The sequence below is a fragment of the Schistocerca piceifrons genome, chromosome 3 (genome assembly GCF_021461385.2).
Source record: "Schistocerca piceifrons isolate TAMUIC-IGC-003096 chromosome 3, iqSchPice1.1, whole genome shotgun sequence".
In the NCBI taxonomy this organism is placed as follows: Eukaryota; Metazoa; Arthropoda; class Insecta; order Orthoptera; family Acrididae; genus Schistocerca; species Schistocerca piceifrons.
Window position 1 is genome coordinate 486,320,284 of NC_060140.1, and position 24,635 is coordinate 486,344,918.

The following is a 24,635-nucleotide window of genomic DNA, read 5'->3' on the forward strand; positions in this document are numbered from 1 at the left end:
CTAATTTGCTGGGAAGTGGCGGTGCGGTCCCCTACGGCACTGCGTAGGATCCTACGGTCTTGGCGTGCATCCGTGCGTCGCTGCGGTCCGGTCCCAGGTCGACGGGCACGTGCACCTTCCGCCGACCACTGGCGACAACATCGATGTACTGTGGAGACCTCACGCCCCACGTGTTGAGCAATTCGGCGGTACGTCCACCCGGCCTCCCGCATGCCCACTATACGCCCTCGCTCAAAGTCCGTCAACTGCACATACAGTTCACGTCCACGCTGTCGCGGCATGCTACCAGTGTTAAAGACTGCGATGGAGCTCCGTATGCCACGGCAAACTGGCTGACACTGACGGCGGCGGTGCACAAATGCTGCGCAGCTAGCGCCATTCGACGGCCAACACCGCGGTTCCTGGTGTGTCCGCTGTGCCGTGCGTGTGATCATTGCTTGTACAGCCCTCTCGCAGTGTCCGGAGCAAGTATGGTGGGTCTGACACAACGGTGTCAATGTGTTCTTTTTTCCATTTCCAGGAGTGTATTTAAACGTAACTAACCTAAGTACATCACACACATCCATGCCCGAGGCAGGATGCGAACCTGCGACCGTAGCGGTCACGCGGTTCCAGACTGAAGTGCCTAGAACCAGCCTAAGTATACTGCCAGTTTTACAGCTGTATTTATTTATTATTAGATATTCTGTACATCAACAAGATAGCATACTGCTTATCCCCCTCAGAGCCAGAACTGAAACAAAAATGATGCGCCGGCCGGTTGAAAATAATACACAGAATCGTTGTTCACTGAGCTGGTATTGAAGTGCTGCTTCAAAACGTGGGCCGGTCGGATTGGCCGAGCGGTTCTAGGCAATACAGTTTGGAACCGCGCGACCGCTACGGTCGCGGGTTCGAATCCTGCCTCTGGCATGGATGTGTGTGATGTCCTTAGGTTAGTTAGGTTTAAGTAGTTCTAAGTTCTAGGGGACTGATGACCGCAGAAGTTAAGTCCCATAGTGCTCAGAGCCATTTGAACCATTTTTTGAAAATGATGCACGTTCACACTTGGCGATAATCACTTTGTTTACATTGGTAACTACAGCTCGCGCAATAAAAGGTGTCCAATAGGTCCATAGTTCGATTTCGTGATATATCGGATTTATCTGGAGTACTTCCTGTCGTCTTCCCTGCTTTTTCATTTCTGCAACCGCCTTCGGTCTAGAAATTGTAGTATCAGAATTGCGTGGTGAAGTTAAACGTTGCAGTTTCTGTAGGTAGCACCGAGGGTCGATTACGTCAGTATTTCCCCCCACGTGTCTCCGCCCACCGTAGAGACCAGTCTTCTATTTAGACTCTTGTTCATCAGTTTCAGCAACGGTTTTTGAAGAACGCCGACGTGAGGAAACAGCACACTAGTAGTGTTAAAAATTATTATTAATGCAATTTGTGCGCTATTTCTTCCTATCGGATGTCTTGTTATTCCGTTCTTCTTTGTGCCATCTACACTTCTTGCTTCAAACAGTCAAAGAGAAAGACTAGACATGATGAAAGCTCAGAAAGTAGTCAGAGACATTTACGCAGTGAAAGTAAAACTATGTTCTACTACAATTTCAAAAGAACGTCTTCCAATATTTATCGAAAATTCTGAAAAAATGTAGTATAAAATAAGAATTGCTTTGCTCGATATTGCCCCTATTGTATCGATATATCGATTACCGACGAATCGTTGTTCGCTGATGTATATCGATATTTGTCGAATCGCGTCTGTATATTGATATATCGTAATGACTATATTTTAACAACAGCCGTATAAGCTATACAACTGTAAATCCTCTACAGACAATGCTGACCAGTTTGCAAGAAACCGCACCTAAATTGCTTCATTTTTCTTGAGATAATACATTCTGAATAAACAAACATTCATTTTTATATAAACGTGGATTTAGATGACGTTACTCCTACTTTGTTTGGACGAGCTGAAATGCTAATCATTTGCATATCCCAGCATGTGGTACATGTGGAATATAGACATTCCGAATAAATGCTTAACTTGCGGACATAAAGTCGTACGTCATTGCAATCAAATGAATACCCTTAGCTGCATACAGGCGTTGATATAAGTCAACGGGGACAGTTGAAAATGTGTGCCCCGACCGGGATATATATATATATATATATATATATATATATATATATATATATATATATATATATATATATGTTGAGATCACCCTCCAGGTGCATTGGACTGAGTCCTGGTATTACACAATCTCACTGAAATACCTGACACACCCAAGCTGCAGGCGGGGATCGAAGAAGGCACTACCCAAGAAGTTGGCATAGTACTGACGGTATCGCGGATGGTGCACGAGAAAAGTAAAGCGATCTTGCAGGAACGTCCAAAAATCAAGAACACTCTTATCACCTTTACAGAACAAATAAGAGGTCGAGAGGCCTTTTATCCAGATCACAGGATTGGTTTCGTACGTGGGAAGTATGTCTCATCTGGGAACAGAAGAAACTTCGGTGTAATGGCATGAAGAGTCGTACGTAGAAGGAAGGCAAGGATCTTCTGAATCAGCTGCCACACCTCTGCAGAAGATCCACACATCAGTCGATGTTCGTTCCTATCAAGCGTGTGACAACGAGAACACAGTGGCCAATCCGTCATTTTCATGGCATGTAGACGAAGCTGTGTCATTTATTTTCCATTAACGACCAGATACCAGGTCGCACGAGCGCTCGTGTCGAGGAGGATGTGGTGCACAGAACGCCAAACCACAGGTCCATGCGATCGTAGGATGTCGGCTTTCCACAACATTCCGAGTATGATTTCTCATCATTAGGCGGTAAACGCACGTGCGATAGGCTTTCTGGTACTAGGCATATCGGCATGGACATACCCGCATTCGATAAAAAAGGTCCTGACATGTGAGAGCGAGGATGAAATATGGGCTACTGCAACAGGTGCCACTCGAGAGGGAGGGGCCAGTTCGTCAATCAGGCTTCCCGAAAATCCGGTACGGCGGCGGGTCCACGATTTAACCATCGTACTTACATAAAGGGCTGCTGCTCTCGCTTGGACGTTGACAAGGCCAAAGCCGCCATCTCGAGGAGGAAGTGTCAGCGTGTCGTAGCGGACTTTGAAGATAAGATCCGCGCTCCCAAAGTAGCTGAACGCCGCCTGAAGTCCGTGTGCCATTGCCTTTGGCAGCGGTAAAATCTGTGCTAAATGGAGTAGTCGTGAGACTAGATGAATGTTAACAAAAATGATTCAAATGGCTCTGAGCACTATGGGACTTAAGATCTGAGATCATCAGTCACCTAAACTTAGAACTACTTAAACCTAAGGACACCACACTCATCCGTGCCCGAGGAGGGATTCGAACCTGCGACCGCAGACTGAAGCACCTAGAACCGATCGGCCACAATGGCCTGCTGAGTGTTAACCAAATCCACTCTTTGTAACATGTCCAATGCTCTCAGGAGGTTGCCACGAATGTTGGTGCGGATAGCTTGAAGCAGGCGTTTATAGTTAAATAACATCGTGCGCTGTATATCACGCTTGAAGGTGATCACCAAACATTTGAGTTTGTCCACTAATGGCAATGGAGCCACACTCGCTGTTGGAAGACCTCTACCGACAGACATAGCGCTAGATTTCGTCAGGTTCACATGGCTACCTGCAGCAGTCCCGTACTGGTTGATCCATGCCAGTGCCTCTCGCACTTCATCCTCCGATAGAACCAAGAACACCACGTCATGTGCACAGGCGCTGCAGATGAAAGCATTCCCCCTCATTGTTATCCCTGTGAGCCGGCTCCTCAAACCACGTAACAGTGGCTCAAGGACGATGGCGAAAAGCAGCATCAACAGCGGACATCCTTGACAAACCGACCACATGACATTAATAGGGCCCACCACACCGCCATTGACCAGCACTCGCGACGTGGCACCTCGGAGGAACCGCAAGACGATGTGTATAAACCTGTGGAGAAAGGCCATCCGTCGGAGTACGTTTCCAGAAAGGCATGACTCATTCTATCAAAGTCGTGGTCGAAGTCCACTGTCACTAAGGCACCATTACGGCGGCAGGTCGTGGCCAGGGCTATGACGTCATGGTAATCGCTGAGTGCCGTCTGAATGTTACTGTCACCACCACAGCACGTTTGATCCAGAGAGATGAGTTGAGGAATGACGCGCCGAAGGTGAGTTGCAAGAATGCGGGTAAAAACCTTGAAGTCACAATTTAACATGGTCACCGGCCGATAATGCCCAACTCCCCGACCTCCCGATGGCTTGGGGACCGGGATAAGCAAGCCTTCTACGAATTCGGGTGGGAGCGGAAGGCCAAGGTTCATCAGTTCTTCATACATCGCAGTCCAGCGTGAGCCCATGATCTCGTGTAATGTGCTGTAAAACTCCAGTGGGAACCCATCTGGACCTGCGGCACGACGTCATCAGCCGTAATTGTCGCTGTGAGAATCTCCACAGCAGCCTCATCCAGGTTACACGTCAAGGAATGGAGTACATCAGTCGTTACCCCTATGTTCTGGTCCTCTGCTGCATAGAACTGGTTGTAGGGTTTCTCAAAGGCTTTTACGATATTCTGGGACGTCAATTGACGATCAACTGGCATGTCGAGGGCGTTGACCAGCTTTCTCCGACACCGCTGCTTCTCTCGTATAATATGATGTATGGACGGGGGCTCTCCTAGTACACAATCGTGACACCTTGCGCGTACTATTGAGCCTTCAAGGCGGTGACGCATAAGAGAAATTATCTTCGCCTTAATACGTTGAATTTCAACCTGTCATTGAACAGAGGGGGCATGGTTTGAGAGTTCCCGGAGAATTGTGAAATATTATTCCATGGTATGTCGTTGCCACAGCATTTCGTCGCGACCGTAATTCATCATCGAACGACGTAAAGCAGGCTTGGTGCAGTCGAGCCACCACCGGAGTGCTGAAGGATACGCTGGAAGGCGTCTCACACAGTTGTTCCACGTCGTTTCTGCGACCTGCCTGCATTGCGGATCCTTGAGATGGGCGACATTCAGTTTCCCCAGGCCTCGACCGCGCCACACCTTCTACCTCTGGAACGAAACAGTGCAAATGTAGGCGATATGGTCGGAAAGGCGATAGGCCATAACTCAGCGTCAAGCATGGCAGTTACGATTCCTTGGGAAACGTAGACACGGTCAAGACGACTTGCAGAATGGCTGGTGACGTACGTATATCCAGGCCGATCACCATGCATGCGGCCCCAAGTTTCGGTGAGGTTCAGTTCATGCACGAGCAGCTTGAGTTCCTGGCATGTGCTGAACTGGGGATGTTGGTCCTTCTGGGATAACACACAGCTGAAGTCGCCCCCAACAATGGTCGTAGCGGCCTACAAACGAAGGAGCGACCTGTTCTGAATAGAATCGCGACCGTTACCGTCGCTTGGCCGTCCCGTGGGAGCGTAAACATTGATGACTCGGACACCGTGGAAAGTCACAGCAAGACCCCTAGCCGATGGTGATTAAATCACGTCGTCTATCTCAATGCCTTCCTTTAAAAGAATAGCTGTCCCACTGCCTCAGTCAGCACAAGGCGTGAGGTAGGACACATAGCCATAGATATTAGGGAACGTCGCCAGGTGAACTTCCTTCAAAAGGGCAACATTGAGGTCCGACGCCCTCAGCATTTCACGGAGCAATTGTAGTTTGACAGGGGTGCCAATGGTGTTGACACTGATGGAGCCAATCCTGCAAGCTTATGGACTACTGGGACGATCTTGGATGCACGAAGAGCAGCAGCGAAGAGGAATGAGGGCCCAGTAGTCTTCACATCCCCACCCAGCAACTCTGTTGATCAGCAGTCGTTGGATGGAGCAGCAGCATTCGCTGCTATCTCAACGATGGGTGTTTCGTCGTCTACATCGTCAGACCACGCAATGGTGCGTGAATGGTGTGCGTCCGGTGGAGTACCTGTGGAGTCCGAAGGCGGCGTCATGTCGGCGGCGGAAGAGCGGTTCTGGCTCAGCTGCTGTTCAACGTCCATAGGTACAGCGTCTGGTGCATGCAAGGATGGTTGTACCTCTGACGGGGTGCACACTGGTGCTTCCACCATGGAATCGTCCATCGGGGCAACGATAGGTGTGATCCTCATCGTCTTGAGACTGCGTCCTGCAGGTGTCATACGGGGCGATCCACCGTTTCCGACGTCTCTTCGGCGACCGTTGCTTGCGCATGTGATCTTCAGTGTCCGAAGACGCCTGGGGATCCGGATGTTCAGGCACAAAAGCATCGGTAGGAACAACCATGGAGTCAAGGGCCATCCCCTGTCCTAGAGATAGCTCACCAATGCACATGTCGGGAGGAGGAGGGAAAGGCATCGATCCTTCCGCAACAGCGTGAGGCATTACCGGTGACGACGGTGTGGCAGTAGTAGGAGCCAGTGGTCATCGCGGTCTGGGGTCGTTATGGAGAACTTCGACAAACGTCAGCGGTAGCGTCGTCGGAGTGGTCGTGGCCGGCAGGTCCCCAGGCGGTAACTGTGTGATTCTGCGTTGCAGACAGCTGGAACGGAGGTGTCCTTCTTTGCCACATCCCGAGCATGTCTTCAGCTGGCCATCATAAGTAATAATTGCACGGCAGGCACCTATATATAAGCAGTACGGCACATGTTTGGTTAGCTCTATGCGGATCTGTCGTACTCCACTGAGAACCGGGTATGTAGTGAACTGAACCCACTCTTCCACTACCTCGGAAGGCGCCTCGAAAGGGAGTTCAAATACGCGTATCGTCCGCAGTCCAAGTCCCACATGTTCCACAGTTACGTCACCAATGTGTCCATCAGAGTGACGGAACTTAAGATCACTTCGAGTTGGATTTATAATTTTGTCACATATGTCTTCGTTAACGAATTTCACGTATGCCACACTGCTCACTATCGACAGATGGATGCCAAGAAGATCGTTGCAATCAATCCTGACTTTATCTCTGATAAACAGTTCGATTTCCAGTGCTTTGGGTCGGGCATATTCAGGTGCAGAGCTTATCTTCAGTGTAGATTTTCTGTTGGCATAAGCCATTGGCCGGCCGAAGTGGCCGAGCGGTTAAAGGCGCTACAGTCTGGAACCGCACGACCGCTACGGTCGCAGGTTCGAATCCTGCCTCGGGCATGGATGTGTGTGATGTCCTTAGGTTAGTTAGGTTTACGTAGTTCTAAGTTCTAGGGGACTTGTGACCACAGCAGTTGAGTCCCATAGTGCTCAGAGCCATTTGAACCATTTGAACCATAAGCCATTCTCTGGCGAAGGACAAATGGCGCGCTAAGAGGGCAGAATCACATAAACAACTCCGCGAGCGAGCTGCGCGGCGAGGACGTAAACAAGACGTCCGTACCGCTAGCGTGCAGAAAGGCGACTGTGGACTCAAACCCGGGATATCCTACTTACATGGCAGACGTTCTATCCAGCTGAGCTACCGAGGACACAAAGGATATTGCGACTGCAGGAACTTATCTCTGCCTCCCGTGAGACCCGCATTCGCAACTTATTGCCCTAAACTATATTCATAGTGCCACTGCCCATCATACTCGTTACTCGCGGCTTTACTGCCGATTCCCGTAAGAGTTCGGGCACTGTTTGTGCATCTGCACAGAAGTAGATGGTCAAATGGCTGGTAAGCCTTATATATATATATATGAAGATGGTATCTGTTCTTTCGAATATGTCCGAAAGAACAGATACCATCTTTATATACGAGGGTGAGTCAAATGAAAACATTAAATCTTTTTTAAATATTATTTTTGTGCATAAGTGGTACAAAGCTATATCACTTTTCAACATAATCACCCCCACGCTCAATGCAAGTACTTCAGCGCTTACAAAGTGCATAAATTCCTTTAGAAAAAAGTTCTTTTGGCAGTCCCCGCAACCACTCACGCACTGCGTGGCGTACCTCTTCATCATAACGGAACTTCTTTCCTCCCATTGCGTCTTTGAGTGGTCCAAACAGATGGAAATCAGTTGGGGTTAGGTCTGGTGAGTATGGTGGATGAGGAAGACACTCAAAATTCAAGTCTGTGATTGTTGCAACAGATGATTTTTTAGGAGATCTGTGTATGATGCACTGGTGGCAGTGGTCCCTCTAGGCATGTAATGCTCCAAAATGGCGCCTTTTGCGTCCCAAAAGAGAATCAGCATAACCTTCCCTGCTGAAGGTGCTGTTCGAAACTTCTACGGTTTTGGTGATGAGGAATGGTGCCATTCCTTGCTCGCTCTCTTCGTTTCCGGTTGGTGGAAGTTAACCCAGGTTTCGTCCCCAGTAAAGATTCTTGCAAGGAATCCATCACCTTCTCGTTCAAAGGGCCGAAGAAGCCCTTCACAAGCATCAACACGTCGTTCTCTCATTTCAGAAGTCAGCTGCAGTGGCACCCATCTTGCAGACACTTTGTGAAACTGGAGCACATCATGCACAATGTGGTGTGCTGACCCATGACTAATCTGTAAACATGCTGCAATGTCATTCAGTGTCACTCGGCGGTTTTTCTTCACTATGGCTTCAACTGCTGCAGTGTTCTGTGGAGTCACAACTCGTTGTGCCTGACCTGGACGAGGAGCATCTTCCACTGAAGTCAAACCATTTGCGAACTTCCTACTCCATTCGTAGACTTGCTGCTGTGACAGACATGCATCACCGTACTGAACCTTCATTCGTCGATGAATTTCAATAGGTTTCACACCTTTACTGCGCATAAACCGAATAACATAACGCTGTTCTTCCCTGGTGCAAGTCGCAAGTGGGTCGGCCATCTTTATATTGATACTGCGACGATATGTGTACATCTGCACTATGCTGCCACCTACAGGCCATTCTGCATGCTGTTTGTAGCACGCCTACCAACTTACAGGATAACGGCGCGAAATTTCGATTTGTTATTACAAATTTAAGGTTTTCATTTGACTCAGCCTCGTATATAACGTACGTCATTGTTGGCTGTGATGATGCGTCGTCCCAGTCTTCGCGCGTAGTGGCATCTTCTCTTCGTGAAGTTTGAGTAATATCCAAACTGTACCAGTTAGTATGAGTGACCGTGGTGAGCGTGCATTGTGCGCAGTGTAGTGCTTGTGTTGTCCTTGACAACGACAGGTATGAAAGAGTGTGCCTATCCCTCTCAAATAGCACCGCTGAGCTTAACATAACCATCCGATGGAAGGATCACCAGCAGAAGTGTCAGATGCCTTCACTCCGACAGACACTATAGTGAAGTTTCGGATATAACCCAGGGCTTTGGAGCGAAGTCTGTTGATGGAGAACTATACGCCATCATCTCTCCTCCCAGTGCCGGCAAAATACTGACGATTAAAACTTCTTCTGCTACTGGATATTCCTGGAAAGATACGCACAGTAGAAACGTGTGATAGGTAGTTTGGCTATGGAGAGCGGATTGTCATTCGTGAAGACGATGGTTCAAACCCGCGTTCGGCCATCCTAATTTAGGTTTTCTGTGATTTGCCTAAATCGCTTCAGGCAAATGCCTGGAAGGTTTCTTCGAAAGGGCTCGACCCACTTTCTCCCCCACACTTCCCTAATCCGATGAGACCGATTACCTCGCTGTTTCGTCCCTTCCCTGAATCAACCAACCAACTCAGAGTAGCACATGCAACCTACGTCATCAATTATTTGCTGGATGTATTCCAATCTTTGTCTTCCTCAACCCTATTTACCCTCTACAGCTCCCTCTCATACCATGGAAGTTATTCCCTGATGTCCTAACGGATGTCCTATCATCCTGTCCCTCCTCCTTATCAGTGTTTTCCAAATATATCTTTCCTCTCCGACTCTGTACAGAACCTCCTCATTCCTTATCTTACCAATCCATCTGATTTCCAAAATTCGTCTGTAGAACCACATCTGAAAGTCTTTGGTTCTCTTCTGTTCCGGTTTTCCCACAGTCCATGTTTCACTACCATACATGCTCCAAACGTTAATTCTTAGAAATTTCTTGCTCAGTTAAAGGGTTATGTTTGATTTCCCTTGGCCAGGAATGCCATTTTTGCCGGTGTTAGTCTGCTTTTCATGTAATTCTTGCTCCATCCATCATTGTTTATTTTTCTGCCTTGGTAACAGCATCCCTTAACTTCATCTACTTCGTGACCATCAATCCTGATGTTGATATTCTCACTGTCCTCATTTCTGCTACTTTTCATTTACTCTAAATCCATGTTATGTTCTCAGTAGGCTGTTCATTCCATTCAGCAGGTCCTGTATTTCTTCTTCACTTTCACTGACGATAGCAATGTCATCAGCGAATCATAACACTGATATCCTTTCACTTGAAATGCAATTCGTCTTCTGAAGTATTCTTTTATTTCCATCATTCCCTCTTCGATGTGTAGATTAAACATTATTGGCGGAGTACTATATCCCTGTCTTACACCCTTTTTAAGCTGAACACTTCGTTCTCGGACATCCATTTTTATTGTCCCCTTTAGGCCCTTGTATACACTGAATATTACCCGTCTTTCCCTACTGCTTACCCCTATTTTTCTCAGAATTTTGAACATCTTGCACCATTTCAACGTGTGTTGATTTTTCTTTAGTCTTGCCTCCATTATCAACAGCGACGTCAGAAATGCCTCTCTGGCGTCTTTACCTTTCCTAAAGGCAATCTGATCGTCATCTAACACATTCCCAGTTTTCTTTTGCATTCTTCTGTATATTATTATTTTCAGCAATGCATGATCCGTTAAGCTGATTGTACAGTAATTCTAGCACTTGTCAGCTCTTGCAGTCTTTGGAATTGTGCGGATGATAGTTTTTGGAAAGACATATAGTACATCGCCAGACTTATACATTCTACACACCAACGTGAATAGTCGTTTTGTTGCCAATTCACCCCATGATTTTCGAAATTCTGATGAAGTGTTGTCTGCCTTGTTTGATATTAAATCTTCCGAACCATTTAACGATGGAATTCGCATGGCACTTTCAATGTTATCAGCATTGGTTCTAGTTTCACCGAAGGTTATTTGGCTTTTCTATGTGATGAGTCAGTCCTTCCGAGAATCATTTCATTTTCGATTTCTTCGCATCTTTTATGCCGCCATTTCGTCTTGACTTCCCTGCACTTCGCATTTATTTCATTCCCCAGCGACATGTATGTCTGTCTTCCTGAGTCACCCTGAACATTTTTGTACTTCCTTCTTTCATCGATCAAATGAAGTATTTCTTCTATTACCTATGGTTTCTCCACAGTCACCTTCTTTGTAGCTATGTTTTTCCTTCCAACTTCCGTGATTGCCCTTTTTAAAGATGTACATTCCTCTTCTGTGCTGCCTAGTGAGGTATTGCTTATTGCCTCAGCGAACTTCAAGCATATCTCGTCATTCCTTATTACTTCAGTGTCCCACTTCTTTGCGTAATTATCCTTAAACTTCACCATATTTTTCACTAACACTAAATTGTGACCTGAGTCTGTATCTGCTCCTGGGTACGCCTTATAATCCAGTATCTTCTTTCGGAATACCTGCCTGACCATGATGTAGTCCAATTGAAATCTTTCTGTATCTCCCGGACTTTTAGATGTATACCTCCTCCTCTTGTGAGTTTTGAATAGAATATTCGCTATTACTATCTGAAATATATTGAAGAACGTAATTATTCTTTCTCCTCTCTCATTCCCCGTACCAAGGCCATACTCTCGTGTAAACCTTCTTTCCGCTCCTTACCCTACAACTGCATTCCAGTCCTCTGTGACCAGCAGATTTTTATCTCGGTTTACCCTTCGATGTTCCCATATACTTTCACTATCTGTTCGTCTTCAGCTTGCGACGGCGGAATGTATACCTGAACTATTGTTGTCGTGTTGGTTTGCTGTATATTCTGGTGAGAACAATCCTACCACTGAACTGTTCACAATAACACACTCTTTGCCCTATCTTCCCATTCATAACGAATCCTGCCCCCGTTATATAGTTCTCTGCTACTGTTGATATTACCCAATAGTCATCCGACCAGATATCCTTATTATCTTTCCATTTCACTTCACTGTCTTTCACTATATTTAGATTCAGCCTTTGCATTTCCCTTTTCAGGTTTTCTATCTTCCCTACCATATTTAAACTTGAAACATTTCACAGCACGACTCATAGAACGATATCCTTTCAGTGGTTATTCAGTCTTTTTCTCATGGTCACCTCCCACTTGTCAGTCTCTTCCCGGAAATCCAAATGGGGGCTATTACTGGAGCTTTTGCCAGTGGAGAGACCATGACACTACTTCAACTTTAGGGCACATGTCCTGTGGATACACATTATGTGTCTGTAAAGAAGTGGTTTCCATTGCTTTCTGCATCCTCATGCCGTTGATCGTTGCTGATTCTTCCGCCTTTAGGGACAGCATCCCAGGGGCGTGACAGTGCCCTGAACCTCTGTTCGCTCCCCAATCCTCTCTGAACTACCTCACAGAATTTATACAAAGGCAAATTATTGGTGTTCGCATTGTTGATTCCCTTCCTACCAGAAGACGAAACCTCCCTTAACCAAACTGAAAATTTCTTGATGCTTTAGGATGTGTGGCATCAACTAATCCCTTGTTAAAGTCCTGTCACACATTTCTTTTCTATTTAATATCTCATCATTTCTGGTTCGGTCTACCCACCCAGACTGCAGCATTCCTCCGTAGCATCACATTTCAAAAGATAGAATTCTCTTCTTGAGTGAACTGAAAATCTATCACTTTCCGCTTCACTACGATGCTGTATTTCAGACAAACACCTCTAGAAATTACTTCTTAACACTTCAATTTATATTCGGTATATACAGAATGGTCCATTGATAGTGACCGGCCCGACTATCCCACGAAATAAGCATCAAACGAAAAAACTACAAAGAACGTAACTCATCTAGCTTGAAGGAGAAAAGCAGATGGCGCTATGGTTGGCCCACTAGATGGCGCTGCCATAGGTCAAACGGATATCAACAGCGCTGTTTTAAATAGGAACCCCCATTTTTATTACATATTCGTGTAGTACGTAAAGAAATATGAATGTTTTAGTTGGACCACTTTTTTCGCTTTGTGATAGATGGCTCTGTAATAGTCACAAACGTATAAGTACGTGGTATCACGTAACATTCCGCCACTGCGGACGGTATTTGCTTCGTGATGCATTACCCGTGTTAAAATGGACCGTTTACCAATTGCGGAAAAGGTCGATATCGTGTTGATGTATGGCTATTGTGATCAAAATGCCCAACGGGCGTGTACTATGTAGGCTGCTCGATATCCTGGACGACATCATCCAAGTGTCCGGACCGTTCGCCGGATGGTTACGTTATTTAAGGAAACAGGAGGTGTTCAGCCACATGTGAAACGTCAACCACGACCTAAATGGTGCAATGTATGCTGATTTCCTTCGTAATGTTCTACCGATGTTACTACAAGATGTTTCACTGCATGACAGAATGGCGATGTACTTCCAACATGATGATGCCCCTAGTAGGTGTTTTAGCTGCTGTCGCGGCTATTCCGCACTTCGGTAGCAGCCAAATTGCGTGAGAATCGGGAATCTCAAAAACGTCGGTGTTGAGAATGCTACATCAACATCGACTGCACCCGTATCATATTTCTATGCACCAGGAATTGCATGGCGACGACTTTGAACGTCGTGTAAAGTTCTGCCACTGGGCACAAGAGAAATAACGCGACGTGACAGATGTTTTGCACGCGTTCTATTTAGCGATGAAGCGTCATTCACCACCAGTGGTAACGTAAACCGGCATAATATGCGCTACTGGGCAACGGAAAATCCACGATGGCTGCGACAAGTGGAACATCAGCGACCTTGGCGGGTTAATGTATGGTGCGCCATTATGGGAGGAAGGATAATTGGCCCCCATTTCATCGATGGCAATCTAAATGGTGCAATGTATGCTGATTTCCTACGTAATGCTCTACCGATGTTACTACAAGATGTTTCACTGCATGACAGAATGGCGATGTACTTCCAACATGATGGATGTCCGGCACATAGCTTGCGTGCGATTGAAGCGGTATTGAATAGCATATTTCATGACAGATGGATTGGTCGTCGAAGCACCATGGCCCGTACGTTCACCAGATCTGACGTCCCCGGATTTCTTTCTGTGGGGAAAGTTGACGGACATTTGCTATCGTGATCCACCGACAACGCCTGACAACATGCGTCAGCGCATTGTCAATGCATGTGCGAACATTACGGAAGGCGAACTACTCGCTGTTGAGAGGAATGTCGTTACACGTATTGCCAAATGCTTTGAGGTTGACGGACATCATTTTGAGCATTTATTGCATTAATGTGGTAATTACAGGTAATCACGCTGTAACAGCATTCTTTCTGAGAAATGATACGTTCACAAAGGTACATGTATCACATTGGAACAACCGAAATAAAATGTTCAAACCTACCTACTTTCTGTATTTTAAATTAAAAAACCTACCTGTTACCAACTGTTCGTCTAAAATTGTAAGCCATATGTTTGTGATTAATACAGCGCCATCGTTTACGGTCCACAGTTTATTTGGAAAATCCAGGGCGCACCAATCCATATTCCAAACCCCCGACAACTAATGGTGTAGGAGTCTTGTATCTGCATCCCCAAAATTGGCATACTGGCTGCCAACTTGCCCAACCAGTCTACATATTCGTTTCCTGAGATTTCAATGTGACCAGCGGCCACACGAAGAAGACTTAACATCCAGTTTGATGGAGGTCATAGAGGAGATCTTGGACAGCAGCCACCTATAGACGTCGAGGGCACCACTGGTCGATAGCCACGTATTTCATTTCATTTCAATGGAAAATAATTCTCAGAAAAACACAATAACAGCAGAAAGAATAACAAGATACAGAGACAGAGGCAGAAGAGACTTTTAAGACCTCTGCGCGCTTATATACACTACTGGCCATTAAGATTGCTACACCAATAATAAATGCAGATGATAAACGGGTATTCATTGGACAAATATATTATACTAGAACTGCCACTGATTACATTTTCACCCAATTTGGGTGCATAGATCCTGAGAAATCAGTACCCAGAACAACCACCTCTGGCCGTAATAACGGCCTTGATACGCCTGGGCATTGAGTCAAACAGAGCTTGGATGGCGTGTTCAGGTACAGCTGCCCATGCAGCTTCAACACGATACCACAGTTCATCAAGAATAGTGACTGGCGTATTGTGACGAGCCAGTTGTTGGGTCACCACTGACCAGACGTTTTCAATTGGTGAGAGATCTGGAGAATGTGCTGGCCAGGGCAGCAGTCGAACATTTTCTGTCTTCAGAGAGACCCGTACGCTAGTATGGCGATGACGAATACACGCTTCCAATGTGCGTTCGCCGCGATGTCGCCAAACACGGATGCGACCATCATGATGCTGTAAACAGAACCTGGATTCATCCGAAAAAATGACGTTTTGCCACTCGTGCGCTCCAGTCTGTGACGCAGCGTCATGGGTAACCGCAGCCATGGTCTCCGAGCTGATAGTCCATGCTGCTGCAAACGTCGTCGAACCGTTCTTGCAGATGGTTGTTGTCTTGCAAACGTCCCCATCTGTTGACTCAGGGATCTAGATGTGGCTGCACGATCCGTTACAGCCTTGCGGATAAGACGTCTGTCATTTCGACTGCTAGTGATACGAGGCCGTTGGGATCCAGCACGGCGTTCTGTATTAGCCTCCGAACCCACCGATTCCATATTCTGCTAACAGTCACTGGATCTCGACCAACGCGAGCGGCAACGTTGCGATACGATAAACCGTAATCGCGATAGGCTACAATCCGACCTTTATCAAAGGTGATGGTACGCATTTCTCCTCCTTACCCGAGGGATCACAAAAACGTTTCACCAGGCAACGCCGGTCATCTGCTGTTTGTGTACGAGAAATCTGTTGGGAACTTTCGTCATGTCAGCGCGTCGTAGGTGTCACCACCGGTGCATAGACTGATGCTAATCTGTGTTCGCATCGACCCTCTGTCCATAATCATGTTGTATAAATGGAGATGATGTTTTAACTACTGACGACGCCTTTGGCACAATTGTTTTATTAATCTCCATTGCAGGATGTAATTTAGGTATTTTGCTTCTGATGAAGGTATATTTATATATACCGAAACCATGGTCAAGAATTTTAATAAATCTTTATCCTGCAACTGTTTTGGCTGTCATCATTTACCATGAAGCATTTCAACATTTGCTGTTTCAGCCATGTTTAAAATCTTGAACTTTGAAAGTAACATTTTGTCTACAGACTTGAGTAAAAACCCTAAGAACTTTAGTCTTATGTACAATCAGTAAGAGGTTAGAAATCACCATTTCAGTCACGCATTGACCATACAGGCAGCGAAACGTAAGATTACAGAGAGGAGGCCGAAATACTGAATTCGGTCTTCAGAAATTGTTTCACCGCGAAAGTTCATAATACGGTCGCTCCTTTCAACTATCGTAGGAACGTCGGAATGGGAGATATTGAGCTAAAAGTCCGCGGAACAGAAAAGAAGCTACAGTCGTTTAGCAGTGGAAAGGCATCAGGTCCGGATAAGACACCCGTGAGATTCTACAAACATTACGCGAAAGCACTTGCTCCCTTTCTACGAGGAGTTTATCGTAGTTCGCTGGAGCAACGAAGGGTACTTAGCGACTGGAAGAAAGCCCAGATCGCTGCCGTAGGATAGACGCACATAATTGCGCCTGAATCGTTGACATCAGCCTGTTGTAGAATAAGGGAACATGTTTTATGTTCAAGAATCAAGTCGATCTTGGAGAACGAATACCTTCTCTGTAAAAATCAACATGGATTCCACAAACAGAGATCTTGTGAATGCAAGGTCGCTCTGTTTCTCCATGAGATTCATAGCACTGTAGACAACGGCTGTCAGGTTGATGCTGTGTTCCTTGACTTGACGCCGCCCCGCACTGCCGTTCAGAGAGAGAGGACAAAAACTCAAAAAACGAGCTTACCGAGTATCGGACCAGTTTTTCGACTGGATTCAAGACTTCCTTGGCAATAGAACTCGACATATCGCTCTTAACGGAAGAGAATCGAAAGATGTAAAGGTAATTTCGGGAGTGCCACAAGGAAGTGTGACAGGACCGTTACTGTTTACAATGTACTTAAATGTTCTAGTAGACATCGTCGGAAACTCTTTAACACCGTTCGCAATGATCAGGTTGTCTATAAGTAGTAACTCCAGTAGGCCGTATCGATTTGCAGAAAGACCTACAGAGGATTGACGAATGGTCTTGTCAGTTGACCTCGAATGTAAATAAATGTAACATACTGCGCATACATAGGAAAAGAAAACTTCTTCTGTGCAGCTACACTACTCTTGGTAACAGTATCTGTTGTAAAATATCTAGGAGTAACTCATAGAGAGAAATGAACGAAGAGCGGCACTTTTCACCCTGGGATCGTTTAGTCAGCGCGAGAGCGGTACAGAGATGTTCAACAAACTCCAGTGGTAGACGCTACAGAAAAGGTGTTGTGAGTCGCGGTGACTGTTCTACCGGAATTTCGATAGAATACATTTCGGGAAGAGTCGGACAAGATATTACTTCCTCTCAGATACATCTCGCGTAATGACTCTGATGAGATACTTCAAGAAATTAGAGCTAATACAGATACTTACTGACAATCATTCTTTCCACGCGCCGGTGTCTTTTGGAAAAGGGAAGGGGGAACGAGTTATTGGTGCCAGAAGTATTCTCCGCCATATACCCTCAGGAGGTTTGAGGACTGTTGATGCAGTTGTGGATTAGCGACGTTTTGTCACCAGTCCATAATAACAGAATAATTGCATTTCATTTGATTTGGAGTGCAACGTATTGCAGTGAAAATACACTGAAGAGCCAAAGAAAATGGTACAGCTGCCTAACACCGGGCAGGGCCACCGCGAGTACGCAGAAATGGCGCAACACTACGTATCATGGACTCGACTAATGTCTGAAGTAGTGCTGGAGGTAAGTGACGCCATGAATCCTGCACGGCTGCACGGCTGTCCATAAATCCGTGAGAGTACGAGGGGGGGGGGGGGGGGGGGAGATCTCTTCTGAACAGAACGTCTCAGGGCATCCAGATATGCTCAATAATGCTCACGTCTAAGGAGTCTGGTGGCCAGCGGAAGTGGATAAGCTCAGGAGAGTCTTCCTAGAGCCACCCTGTAGCAATTCTGGATGTGTGGTGCGTCGCATTTCCTTGCTAGGGTTGCCCAAGTCCTTTGCAATGCACAATGGGCATGAAAGGACGCGGATTATCAGACAGGACGCTTACGTACCTGTCACTTGTCAGACTCGTATATAGGCGTATCAAGCACTCCAACTGCATACGCTCCTCACCTTTACATAGCCTACACCAGCTTGAGCAGTCCCCTATTAACTGGCATGGTCCATGGATTCATAAGGTTGTCTCCATACCAGAACACCCCCATCCACTCGATACAATTTTAGACGACGCTCGTCCGACCAGGCAATATGCTTCCAGTCATCAACAGTCCAAAAGTTGACGGGTCTAGGCGAGGCGTAAAGCTTTGTGTCGTGCAGTCATCAAGGCTACAATAGTAGGCCTTCGGCTCCGAAAACCCATGTCGATGATGTTTCATTGAATGGTTGGCACGCTGACACCTGCTGATGGCCCAGCATTGAAATCTGCGCAATTTGCGGAAGGGTTGCACTTCTGTCACGTTGAACTATTCTCTTCAGTCGCGTTGGTACCGTTCTTGCAGGAGCTTTCTCTGGTCGCAGTGATCTCGGAGATTTGATGTTTTACCGGATTCCTGATATTCACGGTACACTCGTGAAATGATCGTACCGGAAAATCCCAGCCTCATCGCTACCTCGGGAATGCTTGTCCCATGGCTTGTGCGCCGACAATGACACCAAGTTCAAACACACTTTAATCTGATAACCTGCCATTGTAGCAGCAGTAACCGATCTAACAACTGCGCCAGACCTTTGTTTCCGTATATAGGCGTTGCCGACCGCAGCGTCGTATACTGCCTGTTTAAATACATATGCCTGCTCCAGTTCCTTTGGCGCTTCAGCGTTTGTTCAAACAGTTTATGTATCGACTGTATGACTTGTGTAGAAGCAAACTCATCTACTTCATGACCGCGCTGTTATTGCACTTGGCGTCCTATGGCCGCTACAGGAAACATGTGGTGATTTTACAGTAAATAATTACAGTGGCAACTGAAGAAAATGCATCGCACTTGACTACTTTCAGGGACATTTGTGCGTGTACTATCGAGCAGTTTATTGTGTTCTCACGAAATACCACGACAAAAACTCCTTATAAGTTGACAGAAGCATCCTCATAAATGTGTGTGAAATCTTATGGGACTTAACTGCTAAGGTCATCAGTCACTAAGCTTACACACTACCTAACCTAAATTATCCTAAGGACAAACACACACACCCATGCCCGAGGGAGGACTCGAAACTCCGCCGGGACCAGCCGCACATCCTCATACACAAGTGCAATAATGTTGTGGTGTACTAATACATCTACATACTTAGTCTGCAATTTACACTTCAGCAGCAGGCAGACGGTTCATCGAATCATCTTCAAGCTATTTTTCTAGCTTTCCATTTTCGAACAGCGAGTGAAGAAAACGTACTCATAAACTTTTTCCATTCACTCCAAGGCCTCCAAGGGTCACTTGTAGTCCCTACTTGCTCTCTCCATTACGGTCATCGTTGGCTAGCTTCTTGAGCTTTGCTGTTTTTAAATAAAATGTGATGTAGTGTTCTCAGTTCAAATGGTTCAAATGGCTCTGAGCACTATGGGACTTAACATCTATGGTCATCAGTCCCCTAGAACTTAGAACTATTTAAACCTAACTAACCTAAGGACAGCACGCAACACCCAGCCATCACGAGGCAGAGAAAATCCCTGACCCCGCCGGGAATCGAACCCGGGAACCCGGGCGTGGGAAGCGAGAACGCTACCGCACGACCACGAGATGCGGGCAATGTTCTCAGTCACATACTTCATTTCATGCGTAGCTTAACTGTCTTTCTCATTAAATAACAATGAAAGTAATTTTCTTTTGAAGCTACATGGCCATGTTTGTGTGATCTTCCCACGTAATTCATTTCATCGTAATTGTTCCAGAACAGCTGTTGAATTATTGTAAATTAAATGGGTTTCTGCCTTTCTTATTTGTATGTCAGTTTCTTAACGTAACAGCAAATTAAGTCACGTTAACGTTCATATAGCCAAATAAACGGAAGTCCTTAAAAAAATCACACAGTAAGAAAGAATAAAATATAAATTATCAATTTTTGACTGAGCCTAATGTTTCTTTTCTCGTCTCATAGTCAAAATTAAAATTTAATGCAGTTCATTCAGTTAGAATCTTGAAGAAAATCTCTGTCTTGACAGATCAAGGAATAAGTCAAAATAAGTATTAGGATAGTATGCCACTGCATGGTTAGAAAAACATCTCTTTATATTTTCATTTCTTACGCAGCTTGTCATGCAGTGTTCCGATCCGATATTTGAATTCCAAGAACTCTGATTTGTCGATACTCATTCCGTAATGTACTATCTGACTAGATAAAGCTTAAACAAAACAGGCTGTGGGGTTTGCATTTGGCTTGCATCTGGCCACAGCATCTGTTTCGCTTGATGTTGCTGTATCGCCGTTCTCAGTATAATACGAGTATGAAGTCTTCCCAGAAACTACCGCGGTACTCTGCTGACTATACAACATGTAAATCTGTGCGTTAATTTGTCGTCTTTGTTGCATTCTCCAACAGTTTAGCAAGCAAGTGAATATCACATGGATTACTTCGTACTGTAACTATTAGATAGACAATCTTTTACCATGTTATGAGTACAATAATACCTGCTTTACTCGTTGGCATCAAGCTCGCATTCATACTCGATTTTGTATCGAGTTTGTTTTTCTGTCAGTGTTATTTACAAGCTAAGATCGATACACTGATTTATGGATAGGTTCAGTAATGAAGAGCTGTCTGATACCTCGTATGCGGTACCCTGAACACAATGTAAGACCAGTACAATGACACTTTCCCGAGCGGTTCCTGCAACGACACAAAGATACCACAGATGGTTTGCATCTGTACATGGGTACCTACGAGAAACCGCATTTTGCATAGTACAGAATTTTACTCTGTTGTGAAGATATTTTCACAGAAAAAACGGTAGTTGTGGTAAGAAACCGAATAAATCGTACCCTCACAAATCGTCAAAATTTCAGATTCGACACGTACAGAGCAGCTACCAAGACATTACGTCATGTTTCCACATGCCCGTTGGGTACTCAAAGAACATTGTGTTGTGCCATATTATCTGTGTGTCCATTGTTGCTGCATGAACTGCTTAGCCATCGTTAGGTTCCACTACAGATAAATATTAAACATAGCAGTATTTCTCCAGTACTGGGTGACTGCACCACTTACGTGATTTCGCCGCCTACCTCCTGGTGTTCGTTGCTTCCTGTTCGAGGTTTCACGATTTATATTAGCTTAAGAAGTAAGAGTGTTTTACCTTGGTTTAACTACGATTTAGGACAACTACAGGATTGGAGTAATGGAAAGAAGGAATAGCGAAGCACAGATTATATTCTGTTTATGATGTCTTTATTAAATAACGATGAGTCAGAATGGATGATACATCACTGACATTTGCCCTTCTCAGTGCACCTTGAGGATGGGAGCAGCGACAGCAGGGGCGGCGTAGGCCAGAGGGGCGTGGACGGCGGAGGCGGCGTAGGCCACGGGGGCAGCGTAGGCCACGGGGGCGGCAGCGACGGCGGGGGCGGCCAGGACGCGGGCCGTCTGCGAGATCCTGTACGTGTTGGCGATGGAGGAGGCGGCGGGCGCCACAGCCACGGGGGCGTGGGCCACAGCCACGGCGGGGGCGGCCACGGCAACAGCGGGGGCGGCGTAGCCTCCCAGGTAGCCAGCGTGGGCGGCGGCCACGGCGCACAGAAGGATCACCTGCGACAACGCGTATTTCAGAGCTCGACAGGCGGCCGTGTTGGCAGTGGTTGCAAGAGGAGCTATTCACTTGCAACATGGTGGGACTAGAGTTATAAATACATGAACATAGTCGTCTGTGTAGAGTGAAGCCAACCAAAATAAATCGATTGATACGCGACCTCGGCTGTGATCTGTGCATTACATCACCAAATGGCTATGGATGAAAATTACTGTAAGAGGCAAAAAACTGCACTGAACACAGCAATTCAAGCATTTTTTTCGTCCACAACTGTGGATTTGTTCCGGTTGCTTCAGAAAGGAGACATAGAGACAGTAACCCTAAATAAAGTTTAATATGCACCAACATCTGAGATAAGTTATTCGGCAGAAGTATGAAGAAAATGAAGTAAAATGGAATTTCTGAATACAGACCTTACAATGTCCTACAAATAGTAGGAAGTTACCCATATTATTTTTGTGACTGTATGGGTGTGTGGGTTGGGGGGATGAGAGGAGTAAGGAAGGGGAGAGGGGGAGAGACTTCGGCACTCATTGTATAAGGTTGTACAATCTCCATCATAGCTGCTAACTGCTAATGTCAATCTATTTAACTTGGCATAAAGGCCCCTTTTCCGGAAAATAAATCGTATGGTGAATATCTGTTTTATCCTTCCCCTGGATCGCATTGAATGAAATTTTCGCTATTCCCATATGATTAGTGTACTAAAACATCTCGACTTATACGAGCAACGGACTGCGATCCAATATTGACATCCAGCTTTTATAAAACACCAGCTGTTGTTAGATACCAACTGAACTCCAGGAGCAATACATACCGAAACATTCCACTTGCTACACCTTCGTCCAGTTCTTCGTTCTTGCAACTAATTCGTGTCAATGTTAAAATTACATGCTACGAGAAGACACACAAACTGACACCTCCCAGCTCAATTCAACTATTCTCCCGCAAAGCGGGTAATATCTGTTAAATTCAATTTACACGTTAGTCAGGGCTAAATTTGAATTTTAAATTAAATAAAGCGGCAATTATACTAGTAGCAGAGAGAGACAAAGCGATGAAGAAATTGGTAGCAAAACTTCTGCTACGTAGAAAGAAAGCATACACTGTGGCATCAGGAATGTTCGGCATACCAAGACACAAAATGTCGAGTGGTGCAGCTGAAGATACCTAAACAAAGGGTGAAAGAGATTTTCACCATCTGGCATTGATATTTAGCTAAGAAACAAAGCTGCCGTAGAGGACGAGACGAGAATATATTTCCAATAGCAATTACGAAATGGGGAAACGAAGGGAGGTTTAATTACAGTTTCAGCTGACATAAATGCTGCTAGAAACAGGCTGGGTTTTGGGACCATAGTCACACCAAAAGCGTAAGCAACATCTCCATCGTAGTGCTGCCTCTCTGACTGAAGTCGAGACGTAACAGAAAGAGAGAGAAACAAAGACATCGAATGGAAGAGTTTGTAAGAAACAGAAAACGTGCTAATACGTTCAGAAGCAAAAACTTTGCCTAGTAAGAGGCAGTAGAAGCGAAACGCCCTGGACAGATACGTACTAGAATACGAGGGACTCATACAGTTTTAATTATTACATAAAAAAGTTACGTAAATAACTTTTTGTTTTATTGCAGTCACATGTCAGAACCCTCTGGTGAAGTGTAGATGTGCTGCACCATTTCGTTTTGGCTGTTCTAGCAGCGTACCGAAGTGCTGTGGCGCGGGGATTGCACTGTCCACCATACTATAGACATTAATTACATAACTTTACTTCTTTTGGAAGTGATAGTCTAAACTGTATAACTACTCTTCATATGTGTTGACTGTTCAAAAGTATGTTTTTTCTGATAGAAAGAGTGCCATAGCATAGGGAAACAGTTGAAGAAGCAAGAGAAGGGAAGTAATGGCCTGAGCCACTCGGAGGTACGTGTCATCGCGCAGGCAACTCACCAGCTTGTACATGTTGTGATGGGAGTTGTTGTCCGGCGAGAGTAACAGGTGCCGCAGCCAGGTTCGCCGTCGGTATATATAGCGGGCGGTAGCTGTGGGGCCTGCGAGCCACGCCCTCGTCCTCTGCCCGCTACACGGCCACAGCTCCCTCAGACGGTGCTCTTGATCCACTTTGCGCTCTGGTTCAGCGTTTGCAGATTGCGAATCCGAAGCTGACCGCCGCGGCAGACTAGGTCAGTCCACCGCGTCTGTGTTAATTTGTAACTGTACGCCCACCTTGCACTTGATCGCGTACTAGATATCACCACAACTTGATGACAGCAGAGAGATTAGTGGGTGCTGTTCCCATGTTGATGTCTTAGAAGTTGTATGCTATATTTGCCAGATAATGGCGTACATAGCATATGTGACGATGAGTAGATTTAGTTTCTTATTATGTTACATCCACTGTCCCTAAACGTGCCTTCACTGATTTCTAACATGCATCTGCAATTAAAACCCACCTTAGAATTTGTATGTAGACTGAAACGCCAAGTGAAAAATTGTACGAAGGCGGAAATTAAAAAAATTTTCAAATGTGTGTGAAATCTTATGGTACTTAACTGCTAAGATCATCAGTCCCTAAGCTTACACACTACTTAACCTAAATTATCCTAAGGAAAAACACACACACCCATGCCCGAGGGCGGACTCGAACCTCTGCTG

The 24,635-nt window shown here is 45.7% G+C and overlaps 1 protein-coding gene across 2 annotated transcripts in view; it reads right to left on the reverse strand.

Moving 5' to 3' along the window:
• LOC124790020 (cuticle protein 38-like) overlaps positions 1–23,965 on the reverse strand; it is a 33,484-nt gene extending 9,519 nt beyond the window's left edge. The window contains exons 1-2 of one of the 2 annotated variants that reach the window (XM_047257571.1): positions 23,931–23,965; positions 21,604–21,980 (exon numbers count right to left, since the gene is read on the reverse strand). In XM_047257571.1, the coding sequence (XP_047113527.1) occupies positions 21,675–21,980; positions 23,931–23,942 (318 nt within the window). In that variant the 5' untranslated portion in view covers positions 23,943–23,965 and the 3' untranslated portion in view covers positions 21,604–21,674. Of the gene's footprint in view, positions 1–21,603; positions 21,981–23,930 lie in introns of those variants that run through there. The other variant, XM_047257572.1, reaches the window with a different exon arrangement.
• Positions 23,966–24,635: the final 670 nt, after the last annotated feature.